Consider the following 17,317-nt stretch of genomic DNA (forward strand, 5'->3'; position numbering starts at 1 on the left):
GTCGATAATGGATGTGCATCTTTTGTATTCCAGGGCAGGTGATTTATTAAATATATACATAAATAAATACATAGTTAATTGATGTGGTTAATGATAAAGCAAGAGTTTCTCTAGAACGCAAACATTGTAACATACAAGATTGCAATACATCAGATCAGACCATTAAACCATACAGACCAAATACAGGTTAGACCATGAACGAAGCCAATCTTGTGGTATCAGGGGATCCTTTCCTTATGCATATGGTTACCTGAAGAGCTGTTTGCTATGCAATCCCAGGATTGCATAGCAAACAGGATTGCAAAAAAGCTCATTCTTGAATGCTATTATTAAATGGACAATTTAGAAAAGATAGTGACCTGGGCTTCATCATTAGTGCATCAGGGCATCCTGTCTTCTGCTGTAATTGCACCCAGTTTGGGAAATCTGGACATAGCAGCCATGCTATATCCTCAGGACAATTAGACCACATGAATGAAGGCAAATTATAGTTTCCCAAGATAACGTTGCAAGATCCAGTTTGGATCGATCACCGGGACCTGAGGTTTACTCTTTAGTCTTTTTAATTTTTAGTTAGACCACAATTTACAGGAATGCCCCGGGCCTCATTCTATCTGCTGGACATAAAGTGCTGTCTTTTATTGTGTTCTAAGAAAGACAAATTCTTGTCTAACTTTCCATATCTATCTCCGTTTAAGTTATTGCTCCATGAACACAGATATCCTGGTGAATGAGTTATTGGAACATAGAACCAGAAGATCCTCTGAAAAAAGAATGTGGAGCCACTGGTCTGCTTTCAAACTCTTAAATAAGTTTTTTCTATTGTTTCTGTGAACTGGAAATGTCAGTGATTAAAACAGAGACCTTTTGCATTCCCCCCAAGCTATGGTCTACTGAGCTGTGAAAATTGTGTAAAGAGATGCCCTCTAGACATATTTGTCCACAACTTCCATAATTCCTAGAGAAGACAGCAAAAAATATCTACAGGCAAAAGGCAAAATGTGGAGATATTTGCTGGAGACAAATTCCCTTGTCCCGATCCTTTCTCATTACCCACCCACCTCCTCCTTTCCCCTCTTAAACTGTAAAGAAACATTTACGGTAAGTGAGTCTTCGCATACTTGTATCTACATTGCTTAAGAAACCCCTTGATTAAATAGTTTGCAGTTGACTTTAAAAAAAAAACTGTATTAAATATATTTCAGTCAGAAACATTTCTGATTGATGCATTTCTACATTAATAACATTAATATATTTACACATTTAAGACTGCAAAGAGGAAATAATATTCATGTATAAAAGGTCTTCAAGTCCTTATATATATATATATATATTTTCCCTTTAGGTCTCCCTTCACTTGGTATATACTAATATACTAATATTAGTATATAAATATACTAATATTAGTATATAAATTTATACTGACTGAAATCGCACACGAGAACTTTTCACTCATCAGAGCAGACTGATATCTCATTAAATGTTCTCAAAACCAGTTTGTGGGTTTCACCTACAAATTCTCTTTGATACCATCATGACTTTGCTACTGCTTAAATTAATTGCTAGGGGCTGACACAATATTAAAAGTGGCTTCTTTACTACTAGCCAATAGGTAGAAAAATAGATTTTCTAAGTTGCAGAATCCTCCAGAAAGCCATTTTGCAATCGAGAGAAAAAAATGAGTGTGCCACCCACGCTAGTTTCTACAAAGACAAGGGAGGCTCGTGATCAAGCGGAATGAATGGGATCACAGGAAAGGCTTGGTGAGCACGTTGCTCTAATGCCAAAAAACAAACATACCCAAGAACATTTCAACCAAAAAGAAAAAAGAAGAGGAAAAATCCCTAAAGTCATTGGGGGAAAAAAAGTTCCATAAAAAGCAAACATAGGACTGTTGTCAGGAGAAAAAATAATCCAAAATTTATATGAAGACAATGACTGCATGAGGTCAATTCAGGTCCATAAAGAAAACAAAAACTTCAATCTTCTGTCAAAAAGGACCAGAAAAAAAATGGAAGAGGTCAGATGGTTCCCCCTTACCACCGTCACCTTTGCAGTATTTGTCCATCCAATGCTGTGCTTCACCTTACAGATTTCAAGCTTAATATCCCCTTTAGCGCCATAAAACTACCAACCCCTTTTCTTCTCCATCTATTCTCTCTCTTCTAGAACTTCAGATTAGAGGGGGGGTTGGGGTTTTTTTTGTTTTGTTTTGTTTTTGTTTTGTTTTTTTGGAATATAGTGCACTCGTGGACTTTAACTGATAAATTTTCCTGGGAGATCGATGGCCTGCAGATAAACGATAGATATTCCCAAATATTCTTCACACAACAAATGAAAACACAGCACAGCACAGCACCTGAATGTATGGGCACCTTAAGGAGGGAAAGCAAAAGCTAAAAAGAGAAGCAAAAGCTAAAATGAAACCATGACTTAAGTAAGATACTGGGACATGAAAAGTGTTCTGATCTTGTAACATACTTTAAAAAAAAAAAAATTAAACCACCCAGAGTCACTTAGGTGACATGGGCAGTATAGAAATGTATTCAATCGATAAATAAAAGTTTAAAAATTCACATCCTTTTTTCATGATCATCTATACCAGTGCCAGAATACAATTTAGGCTTATTCAGACATGCTGAATGTGCTTTGTTGGACTGGGGCTCTTTGGATGAATGCGTTGACTATGAAACTGAGATCAGTCACTTGTGAAATCTATTTATGCCCACAGGAAAGAGGCATGTGTTTGACTGTCCAGCTTGCCCATGCTTGACTGTGGAAAGGTCTTTGTGCTACAGAGGCAAGCAAATGATCCTTCTGATGTACAAAATGTTACAGGAATGATTAGAGCTATTTTTACCAACTCTGCCAATTCGGGCAGTGAAGTTTCTCCCTTTAATGCCTACCCTACACTAGAACTACTAGCAGCTGTAGGTTGCTCAGTAACAGTTCAAGACACAGCCCTTGAGTCAGTGGTGGGTTGCTATGGGTTCACCCTGGGTCATGCGAACCGGTAGTGTCAGTGGTGGGAGGCTCCGCCCACCTGCCCGGATGTCTCTGCGCATGCGCAGAAGCATCGCGCGTGAGCAGAAACGCACCCACAAGCAAACCGGTAGCAGCCGAAATTGAAACCCACTACTTCCTTGAGTCAATTGAAACCCAGGATCACTCTTCAGCTTTCGGTTCTGGAAAACCTTCAGTAAATGGATAGATTGATTTTTCCTAAATTTGCAGTTTAGCTGAACTAGATCAGGTCATTAGTTTGTTAAGGAGAGGCAGACTGAGCCCACAGACAGGCCTGCTGAAGTCCCTCACTTCTTCCCTCTCTATAGTGCCCCCTGGTGGGGAGGCTGGTTCTGACTATACCTTGGTAAGATCAAGAATTCTGTGTGCTTTGTATTTTGAACCACAGTAGATACTTTTCTTTCTTGTAATCAGGGCTTCCCTTCTTATAATAGGAGTGCGGAGACACCAGTTGATTTGGCAACCCAGCCCAGAAAAAGGGTTAGTCCATGGAATCCAAAAGGATAAATGTATCTCATGTAAAACAATATGAATTCCTTCCACATGTATAATTAATTATACATAATTCAAGACCTGATTATGATTTCTAGATCTGTAATCTAAAAGGCATTAGCTACATTTAGTAGGACAGCTCTAGATGCAACCTTCAAGTTTAGAAGCATTGCACCTCAGAATAGTCTATACACTCTGCGGTAATAAATATACTTCTTTATGCATGTTTATATTGCTGAGCACATTGTAAGCCGCCCTGAGTCTTCGGAGAAGGGCGGCATATAAATCAAATTAAAAATAAAAAAAAAATCAATTTTAGAGAGGTAGAATTTAAAATGGATGGTATAGAATTTTCAGCAGAATCTTATGATTTGGCTTTCATTCATTTATGGTAAGGATAGCCCACAAATCCTCAATAATATGCACATACATCCATTCTGGCAGTTATTTCCACCCCCCATCTCCTACTTATTTAATTCAGCTCACATGAAACCCAGTATTTTCTTCTTTTGCACTATCTTAGGAAAAAAAACTTTAGATTTTGTTTATGGCATTGAACATCTTGGAATAATTATATTAAGGCTTCTAGAAGCATTCGTGGAGGAACCTGTAAATCTTATCTAGTTGACTTCTATGGCTATAAACCTAGGATTTCCAGTATGAGATGTTTGCTTTATTGGTCCTGATCTGAAATTATGTACCCTGAAAAATGAAAATTCACTGAATCTAAGCATGAACCTGGTGCTTTAGTTCCATTAGAATGAGATAACTTTTCCCCATTAAGCTTTTTTTTATGAATGTATGAAAGCATTTGTTGGTCCATATTCCCACCACAAGGAATAAAAGACATAGATTCTTGTTTGGAATTTGTTACAGAATTACTCCTTTTCAGGACTTGGTAACTCTTCGTTTTCTACTAGATAATCTTTCTTTGCATAATTGGCCCCCCTAATTAACCTCCATATTCCAAGATAGGCATTCTTTAGTGAGTTTCTGTTAAGTTCTTCGGTACTACCATCTACTGGAACAAGAGTAGCATTTCTTTCTTCTCCAGTGCTGCCCATCTCTTCTGTGCTGTGCTGTTTGTTTTCATCTGCTGACTCCTCCATTATTGGATCTCCAGATTCTGCCTCCTTAGGCATCTCCTCCATTGAAAAGGGTGGTTGACTTCCCTCATAGTCTTTCTTCTCTTCTTCTCTAAGTTCCTCTTCCAGATCTTCATAATTACTCTGTTTCCTTGTCTCAATAAACTTGACTATACAATAGGTGATGGATCCTACAGTGTTTACTACTACCCCTGCTATGAACAGCTTTGTGGGTTCCACATCATTGAACGCTACCATCCCAACGGTGATGGTTGCAATGCTCTTCACAACACCAACAAAACTAGTGGTTACAGCTGAGTTGATGTAAGTGCAATGAAGGGTTGTAAAATTCATGGCACAGCCCAATAAGACACAGGCAAAAAAGATGAATGTCATGAGGGGATCTTTCCATCCTGGGAACGACCAGATATTGATGGCTTCCATGCTGACAAAGGCGAATAGGATGAGAAAAGGTGTGGCTGAAACGGCAATGGCATATTGGGCTGTCAGAGGCCCGTAGTCACTATCTGCACTCATCTTTTGAATCACAACCAAATATCCTGCATGTACCAACACAGCCAGAACTCCGGTGACATACCCAATGGGATCACCAGTCAGGTCACCCGCACCTGCCAATTTTGAAAAGAAAGAGAGAGAAAATTTACATGCACTTGAAATATATTTCATCATCGTTATATGAACTACATCAGTAGAAGATCGGCTTTGATGAGATATTAGCTACCAGCATTTTAGGATACATGGAATAAACTGCTAAGAAGAGCTATCATCAATTTACTTGGGAACTGTTTGGGAATAAGCATATCTGGCCAATGTTGGGAAAAAAGTTGAACTAGAAAAGTTTTGAATAAATCTGTTAACCTTATATTCCTGTATTAATTTATGAATGTTCTACTTTCAGGCAAGGCACTAAAACTTTTTCTTTCGGTGATTAAGTTCCAAACATTCTTAGTCAACAGAGCCAATGCAAAGACAAGTGATAATGGAAATGTTTGTTGAAAAGATCTATAGGATAACAAAACCATCTATTCTAATTCTACTTACTGACAACCATTCATCAAATTTATCTACCGATAACCTGAAATAAGGTACAGCATGAGTAAAGAGAATCTAAAATGAACAACCTGTCAGAATTAGACTGGTTCAAACTCAAAAATGAACCATCAATGATAGAAACCAGATTTTGAAGCTGAGTCCATTCTTAGATAGATAACTTAATCTTGCAGAGCTAATACCAATTAGGATTAATTCTGAGTGGTAAACTATGTATGGTTTAACAATGTTAGATTGAGGCACAGCAATGACTGCCTGGATTAGGGTTATTATTGTGGATATTAATTTTTTTGTATTTTACCTCAATTCAACTTTTGAGGATAATATTCTTAAAGCATTGTTGGAAGCCCTGAATCAGATAAAGCTAATCTGTACAAATTTCACAAGTATTGCTTAGGATCATCTTTAATTTTACTGTTCCAATGATTTGCAGGAAAATTCAACGTAGAAGCGTCTGCACAATGAGGATTACTTTTTCTCTCTCATTTAATGGGCATGGTGTTATCCAATGGAACAGGATACTGCTCAGTATTCAGGTTAGATAAAGAGGAGAATTTCATCAACTTTCCAAAATTAAACTACAAAATGTACTGCAATAAGATGTAAAGACGATTCTCTCCTTTTTTTAGGAATTAAGTCAAATTTAAGACATACAATTTTCTCTGTTGCTCTCAGTCAATAATAATAATAATTCAAATCCAACCATAATCAAACATCATTGCTTTAATATTAAACATTAAAAACAATAGAACAATTTAATAAGAGGGAGTGATATTTTTAAAAAGCTGCTTAAAATCAATCAAAACTAACTATAAAATAACCAAGATAGCTGTAGTCATAATGGCTATAAAATGCTTTTCCTATCTAAGGCAGCATTTCTGAACACCAGCTGTTAAGAAATAACAAGAGAGGACTATTGGCCACATGTCCTATTTGTGATGGCCCCAGAAGCAGCTGGTTGGCTACTATGGAAACAGAATTGTGGACCAGATTGGCTCTTTGATCTGATCCAACATGGCTATTATGTTCTTATGACTGTAATTAAGAATTAAAGCATAGGAGTGAGCAGAATTTTCTTCAAGTGGCAAGGTTTCCCTTTCTTCATTTGGTTGGATTATAAAACTAGAGACACAGATTCAAAGTTAGAGGCAAAATCAGGACATTTTTTGCTATTGCTGTATAGGGGGAAAAAATTATAAAAAGGCAGCACGGATAATCTCAGTAATACAAAGAGATGTTCACAATTGTATCCGGAGACCTATTTCAAATAGTTCTCATTGCTGGATATTTCTAAGGAAGCATAGCATGACTATAGCAGTATAGCCGTAGATAACCCATACCAAAAAAAAAAAAAAAAATCCCTAAGCATAAAAAAGAGCTTCAAAAATGAAAATGTGTTTTGGATTTTTTCTTTTCTTTTTTTTTTTTTAAAGACAAATAAATTAAAACATCTAATGACGTTCTTTTAGAACAGTTGTGAAAACCATGCCACTGGGAGCATGTAGACTCAATATTAACATTTACAAAGGCCTTATGTCACAGAAACATACGTGAAAATGTAATTGTCTACTATTGGTACTTCAGAAAGTAGTCAGATCTGTTTAGAGGGTGCATGTTTACAGTAGTTGGTTGTTAATGATCAAATTTTCACAAATTTCCAGGCAAAACAAAAACCTTCTGTCCCCAGTAGAAAATAAATACGAACCCTCTTTTAATAATGATAACAATAACAAGAAGATGTCACTCAGAAGTGCCTGAACATTTTATTCATTTATATTCAGCTCAGACATTTTTATGTCGACCTGAAAGCAAAGGACAATCAACCCAAGATTTTAACACTACTGTATATTTCAATCCCTCATTCCCACTTGCTATACAATGCACTCCAGAAACTCTGATAACTCAATTATTGCTTCCTTCCTTCCTCCCTGCCCCCTTCTATTAAGGTGATGATAATAAGACTTTAATTATAGATTATAGAAGCAATGACACTGCCCAGGAGATCCATGATGCAGCTTTTCACAAGAGTTTCTTCTCATCCTTGGCAAGAGCTTGTATGTGACAGAGGAAGTTAGGCAGCTGTAAGTAACAGGAGGCTGAAGAAGGGAAAAAGCAGAATTGGGGGGAAACCAGCTGGACCACTTCAAGTGTCAACCCTTCTGTACAAAAGTAACATCCAGGAAGGGTAAGAATCACCATATTCCATAACTGTTACTGTTATGTGGTAGGAAATACGGGAAAGTATATTTTGTTATGAATTAAAAGTTGTTGTACCCACCAGTATACATTTTTGTTTTGTTGACAAAGATACCTGTCAGTGCACCGGGGGGGGGGGGGGGGGGAATAAACCAACATGTGACTGCTTCAGGCTTCATAAACTGAAGAGTAAATGAGCATTTATCACGGGAGAAAAAGCACACGAGAACCCCATAAGCTTTAATTATTGGAAGACAGAGGAAGTGTGCTGTGAGCTGGTGTGGAATCAAAAACAGAAAGTAGCCCAGCCAAACTAAGGTTAGAGATGGACAGCTTCACACAGTGCCTTATTGCATTTTTAGCCAGGGTACATCTAAGGTTATAGAAGGAGGGAAGGCAGACCATTTTACCTTTAGGTTTGTGCACACAGCTGTATATATTACAGTTAGTTGGTTATACACACAGTTAGTACAGTTGTACAGTTAGTTAATATACACACAGCTGTATATATTACAGTTAGTTGGATGTTTTAAATTTGGCCGAATGATTGAATTATTTTAATAAGCTTTTAATTTTTGTTGTACATTGTTTTTACCATGGCTGTTCACCGTCCTGAGTCCCTCAGGAGAAGGGCAGTATACAAATATAATAATAAACTATTAAGCATCTATAGTTGCCAGGAGCCAGTAACTGAATTGCCTGCATACCTGCCCCATGCATTTGGTTCACATAGGTTTGTGCCTTCTAATGTGTAGTGCCGTGCTTAGGAAGCAGCAGGTACCAGAAGACCTGAAGTCTTGCCAGCAGAATATGGGGGGAGACCAAAAGAAGACTCTGCTAATTGTATGTAGCTTTGGGAGAAGGCATGATGGGGGGGGGGAAAGCAAAGGCCAGGACTTTGATGGTTTGCGCTTCATATCCCAAAGTAATGGTCAAAGCCTTAGAATCTGTAGAAGGGAGGTTGTGAGGTGGGTGGGTGGGTGGGGGATGGAATTAGGTGAGAAAAAAGGGCTAAAGCATGTGGAGTGTGAAGAGCAGCTATCCTGGCAGGACTGGAAGAGAATTTAAAAGAGCACACAAGAAAGGACATCAGGATTGGAACTATAAGGAGACAGACTGGAAAATTAATGGGACGAGAAAAGAACAATACTTGTTCTTGAGCACAACAACTATGAGACGGTTAGTCTAGAGTCCCATAGGAGTGTAATAATGAACCAGGGGAAACCTGGAAGGGGTAAGACATAACTGGTGGGAGCAGGGGACGGGGAAAGCAAATGAAGATCCCAGAGGGAATTGTAGCGCAGGTGGGGTGGTGGTGATAGGTTGAGCACAGACAGAGAGAGATGAGATGGAAGGTGAAGTGTGCCTGCCAAGGTTTCGGGTGGGCGCAAGTATGGCAAGAATGACAGGAAGGGGGGATTATCTGGAGGGGCAATAGTGAGGGGAGGGAGGGGGGGCAGGGCTGGGGAGAAGGGGCAGAGCAGGGATTACAAGAAGGGGAGCCGGGCTGCGGAGGAGCCGCGTGGAGCCTTTTCCTCTGGCTCGCACTCACCTGCCAGAGCAGCCCCGCAGGTGGTGATAAGGACGGCCACCGACACCCCGAGGGAAGGGACGCCGTTCTTGAGCACCAGGACGCCGATGAGGAGGGTGACGAGGGGCAGGCAGCGCTTGAAGACCACGTACATGGGCAGGCTGAGCCCGCGCAGGGACCAGAGGGTCAGGCTGGACTGCAGCGTGGAGAGGAGCGTGGCCCCGGCGAAAGCGCGCCCCAGGCTGAAGCTGAAGGGCGGCATTTCGACGGCGCCCCGTCGCCGCAGCACCTCCAGGCTGAGCGCCGCCGTGGAGCTGGTCAAGCACTGCAGCACCGTCAGAAAGGTGAAGTGGTAACGGTTGAGGAGAAACTTCAGCAGGATGTTGAGCGAGCCGGAGAAAACCCCGTGCGCCACCGCCACGGAGATGCCCAACGCGCGGCCCCGGCACAGCTGCATCCTGCCCACCCCACACACACACACACACACCCCGCTTCCTAACCGCCCAAGCCGTCGGCGCTCTGCTCTCCCGCCTCTCCCGAGCACGGGAAAGAGCCGCGATCCTCTCCTGGCTGGGAGCCTCCGGGGTGCCAGGGGTGCCTCCGCGCCTCAGCAAGAGACAACTTTGCCGGCAAGCCCCGAGCGCAGCCGCTTGACGGCGGAGGGGGTCACAGGCGGAAGGGGGACGGTCGGTGATCAATCGTGGTGGGCGGCAGGGGGGGGGGCAGGATCCGCTGGGAAATGTCTCCGCAGATTCGGCCACCGGCAGCCTACCAGATCCCCCAGCTGCTGTTGCTGACGCAGAGGGGGGGCTGGGTGCCCCGGCGCTTCCCATTACCTTAATGAAATGGGGACAATCGGAAGAGCGTTATTGGCCACGCTTCCTACTTGACCCGCTCAGATTGTTCTGGCTATTATGAATCATGGACCTGCTTTGTTCCTGGAAGAAAAAGGAAGGAGAGGAGGAGTGGTGGAGCTGAATTTTGAAAAAAGGTCCTAAGGTGGGGGCGACCCCCCCTCTCCCCACGTGTTAAATATATATATATTTAAATGCACAAACTCGACGGTTGCCTTGCCCTGTCTCGTCAGAACAAAAAAAAAAAAACAAAACCCACTCACCCGGGTTCGCCCTCCGCTTGCCGCGGTTGCAAACAAAGCGAAAACCGAGCTGGGGAAACTCGGTTCCTCGTGGATGCTTTTCCGCGCACAATTTGCTAATGGAATAGCCATCCGTCCTGATTAAGTGAATTAGGGTTAGTGTCCTTCTAACGGAAATGCAAATATCGATCCAGCCGAGGCTTGGCCGGTTTTCTGCAAGCTAAAGAAACAGGTGCTTCGAAAGTAGCAGCGAGAGTTAACCCTTGGAGGGGAAGTAGCAAGACCCAAGGAAGGTACTCAAAGCGCGCGAGAAGCAAAAATCTTACGCAAATCTTTTATGCTCTCTCTCTCTCTCTCTCTCTCTCTCTCTCCAAATTACTCTTCGAAATAACTTCCCACTTAAAAGTGGGGAAGGGGTGGGGGGAAGGAAAAGGCGAAAAAAGAAGACACCGCTGCAAAGGGAATGAGCAAAGATTAGTTGCCCTGAAGTGATGGAAAGAGATCGTATTCCAGTAGTAAAAGGAAGCGAATCACAGACAGGCGACGCTCCGGAGTCACTTCTAATTTACACTTCAGCAGCCATACTGGGAATGGTAGCCCGCGACCTCTAGAAGACACCAGGTTGGGGAAAGGTTGGCCAAGCCACATGGACCTCAGCACCCCAAGCCCAGACTCCACACCCACTGACACTGGAGACACGGTTCCACCAGCCGCCTAAGAAGATGGCTTTGGAAATGGAGACGCTTCCTCGACGAAGAGGTCCTTGCCCTGGCCAAAGCCAGCTCTTCTGGAACGAGGAGCTCGCGGGTGGACGCTGAATGGTTCTAGAAGCGTGGCTAAGGGTTTAGATGGTCCAATTCTCCCTCGGGCTTAAAAAAAAGAAAAATCTTGCACTTTTGCAACACGTCTAACGGTTGCAAGCGCATTTCCTCGCTAACTATTTGGAACCCGGGGAGACCTTTCTCGTGGGCAACGCGCAGCCTGATCTTTCGCCTGTTTGCCGGGGTATTGCGCAGAGGGGGTTCGCTGCATAAGCATATGGGGAGATCAAAGGTTAGTCTGGCCGGTGCTTCCTTGGGGGAAGCTCGCAATTGAAAAAAGGCAAATGGCAACCGTCCCTTCTTCTTGCCTGTCCCCTAGCAACTGGTCTTGGAAGGGTACCGAGGCTGCCTCTGACTGAACTAGAGGCCTTCATGAGCTTTTCTTTCACCTCCTTATGGTCCTATTTTCTTTGACAGCCAGGACAGAGGTACAGACACTTCCAAAGACTTTCAAATCAGAGAGACAGTTGATCAAAGCAGCAGTTTTTGGGAAGAAACTGTAGGCGCAATCCGTACAGATTTATTGGTGAAATGAATTTTGGACACCAGCAGTTGGCTGGGCAAAGTCCAAAATGTTGTTCTATTCTGAGACCCATTTTCCCACCCCCTTCTGACACTCTCTGGTCTATTTTGTGCTAGACAATGCCTCCTTGGCAGAAGGCAGGAGTAGATCTCTCTCGCTAAAGCTCTGAATTGCTTGCTTGCAGAGAGCCTTGGGTTGCACTTCCCTGCCCAAGAGATGGACAGGTTTAAAGGCTGTGGGAAGAGCCAGAGATAGCATTTAGGGCAGACATAGATAGGATTATACATACATACACACAAAACATATTATCTTTTCCACCATAAAATTAGAAACAGTTGAAGAATCAAGATGCACTTTGTTCTGGTGGTCCAGAGGTTAGTTAACACCTAAGATGTAAAACTATATGGACTACATATTCCTTTCCCCCCTCTGATGATTGGTCCATTTTTCTTCATTATTTGCCTATTCAAGAATTTAAAAGCAGTTGCGGAGAATAGAATGGCAGTGAAAGGAAGAGGGAAATGTTCATGTTCATCTAAATCAGTGTTTCTCGACCACAGTAGCCTTAGGATGTGTGGACTTCAACTCCCAGAATTCCCCAGCTAGCATGCTTGGATGGGGAATTCTGGGAGTCAAAGTCCACATATCTTAAAAGTTGCTGAGGTTGAGAAACTCTGATCTAAATTAACACAGGTGGCAATCTAAACGAAAACCCCTAAAAGAACATAGCTCCTATAGATACCAATATACTTGTACAAGCCAACAAATTCCCATGCTGTCCACGAGTTTTGAAGACTTTTTAAAAATAAAATATAAACTTGATATGTAATAATGCTGCTTGGTTATTATATCCTAGAGGCATTCTTAGAAAAATGGTAAGAGTAATGCATCCCGGTGTTTATTTTGATGGTGCTCATGTGCCCAAAGGATGGTTGGTGACAGAGAGCATCCTAGGTTCTATATAGTATGCTTTTTTATTTTGTTTTAATCCCTTTAATATTTTTTACAAAAAAACTCTGGGTGGTGTGAATATACCTAATACTCCTCCTTCCTCCTAATTTCTCCATAACAATCCTGTGAGGTGGGTTGGGCTAAGAGTGAGTGACTGGCCCAAATTCATCCAGTTGGGTGACTTTCATGCCGAAGTCTCCTGGTTTCTAGCCTGCTCTGTTCCTGCTGCCCTCAGATGATGTACCAGGATACTGTCTCATTGCCAACCCCATTTCTTTGCCTTTTGTAGGGTTTGGCTGACTCTCTGTATTGACACAGGTTCTATCTCAGCAGCCAGGAAATACATAGCAGGAGAGCAGGCTAATGGCCTAATTTCAATTAGAAGGTACAGCAAGAGGTTCTGCAAAAGGTGGCTCCAAGAGCAGACATAAATGTCACAAACTAGCATTTCCCAAACCATGGTCCATGGTCTATTACCATTCCTTGTAAACAACAAAGCAATTAAGTGTGTGCCTGTAAGCAATTACATATTCAAGCTGAGAACTCTTGGATAGAATCCGTATGAATTTGACAATGGTGATTTATCGTAAGATCTAGAACTTCATCTCTTGCCATTGCTGTTTGCTTCAATTGCCCCTTTAAATAAAAGAAAGAAAAAAGAAAGAGAAAGAAAGAAAGAAAGAAAGAAAGAAAGAAAGAAAGAAAGAAAGAAAGAAAGAAAGAAAAAGAAAGAAAGTTAGTTAGTTATATGGCCTCAACTTGCTCTCTTCTTTTTTAATTCTGTTTTTCTCCAATTAATGCTGCAGGCCATTTCATGCTTCTGATATATTTACTGGGTTTTAAAACTCAAATTGTTTTTAATTGTTTTATTTTGAACGACTTTCAAAATCTTATTAGCTATACCTAATAAGGGGAGGGAGCGGGGCAACCATTATGATTTGCTTCCATTTATTTTGGCTAGTTTAAGAGAAATATCTAAAGCATTTTCTGGATATCATTACGATGTCAGATTTTATAGCAATGTTGCAAACTATGAACTGGAGGCGTATATAGCAGAAAGAAGATAACATCTTGAATGGAAACAGGACTCTATGATGTTAACAAAACCGTTGCCATTAAAATGCACTAAGGAACCAACTAAAAGGTTTGCTAATCTTTTTTTATTCTGAAACCTCAAATTTTATGGTGATTTTGAAGAAAGAAAATTAAACATACAGGGCATGTTGGTCAAAAGAGCCTACTGTATATTCCTCCACTACTTTAGAATTCATTCAATAAAAGTCATAGGCATTGAAGATCTTTATTGGAGCTGTAAGAAATGATCATTCTTTTAAAGCAATACTGACAAAATGTGAGACAAGGATTGCCATTGTCAATCAGTCAATCATTTATAATGGCCATAGACCATTATAGATTGCCAGTCATTTCCCACCATTGTTCCTTTGCAATTCTTTCCCCCCCTCCTTCATTCTCAGTTAGACCTGCAACAGCCTATTACAGTCTACTGATTCTAATCAATCAGCCTGCCAGCCGTGCCCTTTTACAGGTGGTCCAATTTTATCATCTCTCCAATCTGTATTCTGTATGCGACCCACAGATCAGAAATAGAAAAATTTCTGGGCAAATAATTTGGATTCCTAAGAGGAAAACCAAATGTAGAAAAAATAGCACCTGCATTAAAGAGGTTTATTATTATTATTTTTTCACTATCAGATATCAGAAGATGGATGTAACACTTTCCAGGCTGGACTCATTTCATCTTCAAAATAGTCCTCCACTGAATAGATATGCATAGGTCAAAAAATCATATCAAATAAAGAAATAAAGAGGCCTAAAGAAAATGCAGTGAGGTGGTTTTGTCAGCACATCTTTCAGCACATATATATTGTATAAAGTGATCTTCATATACAAGCAATTTTTCCCTATTTCACCCCTTCTCTGAATGAAGTCCTTTAGTGAAGGCTGCTTTGGTATAAAAGATGTGGGTTGTGTGTGAAATAGGTGGAATATTTTTGTATTTTTTTTTTCCAAAGCAAGACACTTTGTGATTTCTCTACCCGAATCATTTCAATGCTCTTAATAGCAGAACTGAAGATGGTGATTTTTTTCTGTGAAAATTAATCAAAGAAGCAGTGACTAGCTAACAGAAAGAATTAGAGGGAGTTTAGAGCTTGATATTAACTTGTAAGCACAGCTGAGATTCCACTAAATACACAAGCATAAGTTTAAATTCCCACTTAATGATTTAAGCTTAAACTGAAAAGGGGGGGCGAGGGGGGGGAAAGAATCATATAACTCTCTTGAGCTCCCTGGAGGAAAGTCAGGAAATATACATTCTAAACGTACTTGCTTACACCTGTCTGCCTTCAATGAATGGTAATCCTATAACAACTGGATGGCAGCAGGTTAGTGAAATGATAGGATCAGTAGACAGTGACATCCTGGAAGAAATCAAGTCAATGTGGGCCTTAAGTCTTACGAACAAATTGTTGAGCAAATATATTCTAGTGCACTACTAAGCAACGTTCATCCCCTGAAGGGAGCTTGAAATATGGAATTAACTGGATCATGGATTATTCATTTAGGAGACCAAAATGCTATACCTTTGATCTTATAGATTGTTCAGTGACTGTTCATAATGGTAAAATCTCATTGTAAGAATTAATCCTTCTAAGAACAGTAACTTCAGTCTGTGTTCACAATAATTAAAAAAAGCATACTGTGATAAACATTCTGAATAGTTCCATATAAATCTCACATTTTCATGGCACGTAGTGAGGAAAATATAAAATAGGATTATAGACCTACAGGATTGACTTAAAAGACTATTTTTGAATGCTACTGAAAGACCTGAAGTTACTGCAGTAAAACCTTAAAAGCTGCAGCATTAAAAAAGAAAAAAAGAACTATGCTTGAAGAATTAAGAGTTGATTTTCTGTAACTGGTGCTGGAGAAATATTTGTATTATGTTGCAAGATGTTTGTAGTGTAATTTTTTAAATTGTTTGTTAAAGGACACATTACATTTATTTAGTACCAGCAAATTTCTTATTGGATTTATTCATTATTGAAAGAGAACATAAAGGTGAAGCAGTTTATAGCAAAAAAAGTTGAAAATCAGGGTGGAGGGCTAATTAAATTTAAACACTTTCTTCTAGCTATAAAATGTAAAGAACAGATATTGCCAAGTTATTAAGTCATTTAGTCTACAGGGTTTAATCTTGCCATTTTTGTTTTCCAATAATTTACTTTTCTTACAAACAATTTAGAGAACATTTCATTAGATCTATTTTCTGTAATATCTTGTTTATACAGTGTTCCATGAGAAAGAGGTAAAAGGAAGTGGTATTAATACTGGAAATAAGTAGTTGTATTTGAGCATTAAAATAGCTACAGGCAATATCTGTATCTGCATATTTCTATGCAATTTCTTGGCTGAAAAAATTTACAAGTGTTTGTGATGCTTCAGCCTCCTGCAATCTTTTTAAAAACACAAAAGCATTTATATTTTACATAAAATTGATACATAGTAATCAAATTTTGGTTTTAAAGATCTGAAACATTTTCACAAAATTGTGCCTTTTTATTCCTTATATGCATATTAACTATTTGTAGAATTTTGTTTCTAGAAATACTTATATTTTATCTATCCTTTATGATAATTATAAACAAGTGTGTTGGATGCTTGAGGGTCAAAAAAGAATCAGTAATTAAACCAAATCTACAAAGAAACTAATAATTATTTTTTCTCTTGCTCCAAAAATATGATTATTTGAAAACTTATATAGAAACTAATCCCCACCCCTCTATGTGATGTGTCATTGGGGCAGAGGAGCATTCCTGAAAGGGTCAAGCAAAGAAAGATAGTAATAGCAATAGTACTTAGACTTATATACTGCCTCACAGTGCATTACAACGATTTACAGAGTCAGCATATTGTCCTCAACAATCTGTGTTCTCATTTTACCGACCTCAGAAGGATAGAAGGCTGAGTCAACCTTGAGTCAGTGAGACTCAAACTGCTGGCAATCGGCAAAATTAGCTTGCAATACTGCATTCTAACCACTGCACCACAATAGTATATAGAAGTATATACCAAAAATATATAATTTCATCAGGGTCACCTAAGATATGAAGGTCTACATAGTTGCTAAAAGTTGACACCAACTGATGGCATATAATCAATCAAATCTAAAAGCTGAACAAAGCAAGAACAAGTCTCTACAGCAGTTAATATGTGTTGAAATTTATACCTAGGGATGAAAGGTTATCAATCATAAGTACTCAAATTTTAAAATGTACATTTAAAGTATTTAAACGGCAAGCTCCCTCTGTGAGTTGCAGAAACTGAGCAACAAGCTGCATCATATAGTGAAAAATCTTGTCTCAACATTAAGAGCACCAAAATCAAGTCTCACTGATCAATACTACTATCTGGACAGGCATAGATTCTCAGCTCTGCTCAACTAGTTAAATAAACTCTATTCCAGACAAACTGGCTGTCCAGACTATTTCCCGTGAACTTTAT

At 40.0% G+C, this 17,317-nt stretch overlaps 1 protein-coding gene across 1 annotated transcript; it reads right to left on the reverse strand.

Moving 5' to 3' along the window:
• Window positions 1-4,394: 4,394 nt before the first annotated feature.
• SLC35D3 (solute carrier family 35 member D3) lies at window positions 4,395-9,856 on the reverse strand. The gene is made up of 2 exons (XM_070952305.1): window positions 9,421-9,856; window positions 4,395-5,230 (listed from the first exon to the last, which is right to left on the reverse strand). The coding sequence occupies exons 1-2, from the start codon at window positions 9,854-9,856 to the stop codon at window positions 4,395-4,397; spliced, it is 1,272 nt and encodes a 423-aa protein (XP_070808406.1).
• Between the last annotated feature and the right edge of the window lie 7,461 nt (window positions 9,857-17,317).

Source organism: Pituophis catenifer, unplaced genomic scaffold (genome assembly GCF_029215685.1).
Source record: "Pituophis catenifer annectens isolate HBS135680 unplaced genomic scaffold, rPitCat1.0.hap2 SCAF_1, whole genome shotgun sequence".
Lineage (NCBI taxonomy): Eukaryota > Metazoa > Chordata > Lepidosauria > Squamata > Colubridae > Pituophis > Pituophis catenifer.

What these genes read in the sequence shown, in the direction of transcription:
- SLC35D3 (XM_070952305.1), bottom strand. Translation starts at nt 9,856, where the DNA reads ATGCAGCTGTGCCGGGGCCGCGCGTTGGGCATCTCCGTGGCGGTGGCG. An exon ending in CTGCGGGGCTGCTCTGGCAG is followed by an intron (nt 5,231 to 9,420) that starts GTGAGTGCGAGC and finishes CAAAATTGGCAG; the next exon opens with GTGCGGGTGACCTGACTGGT.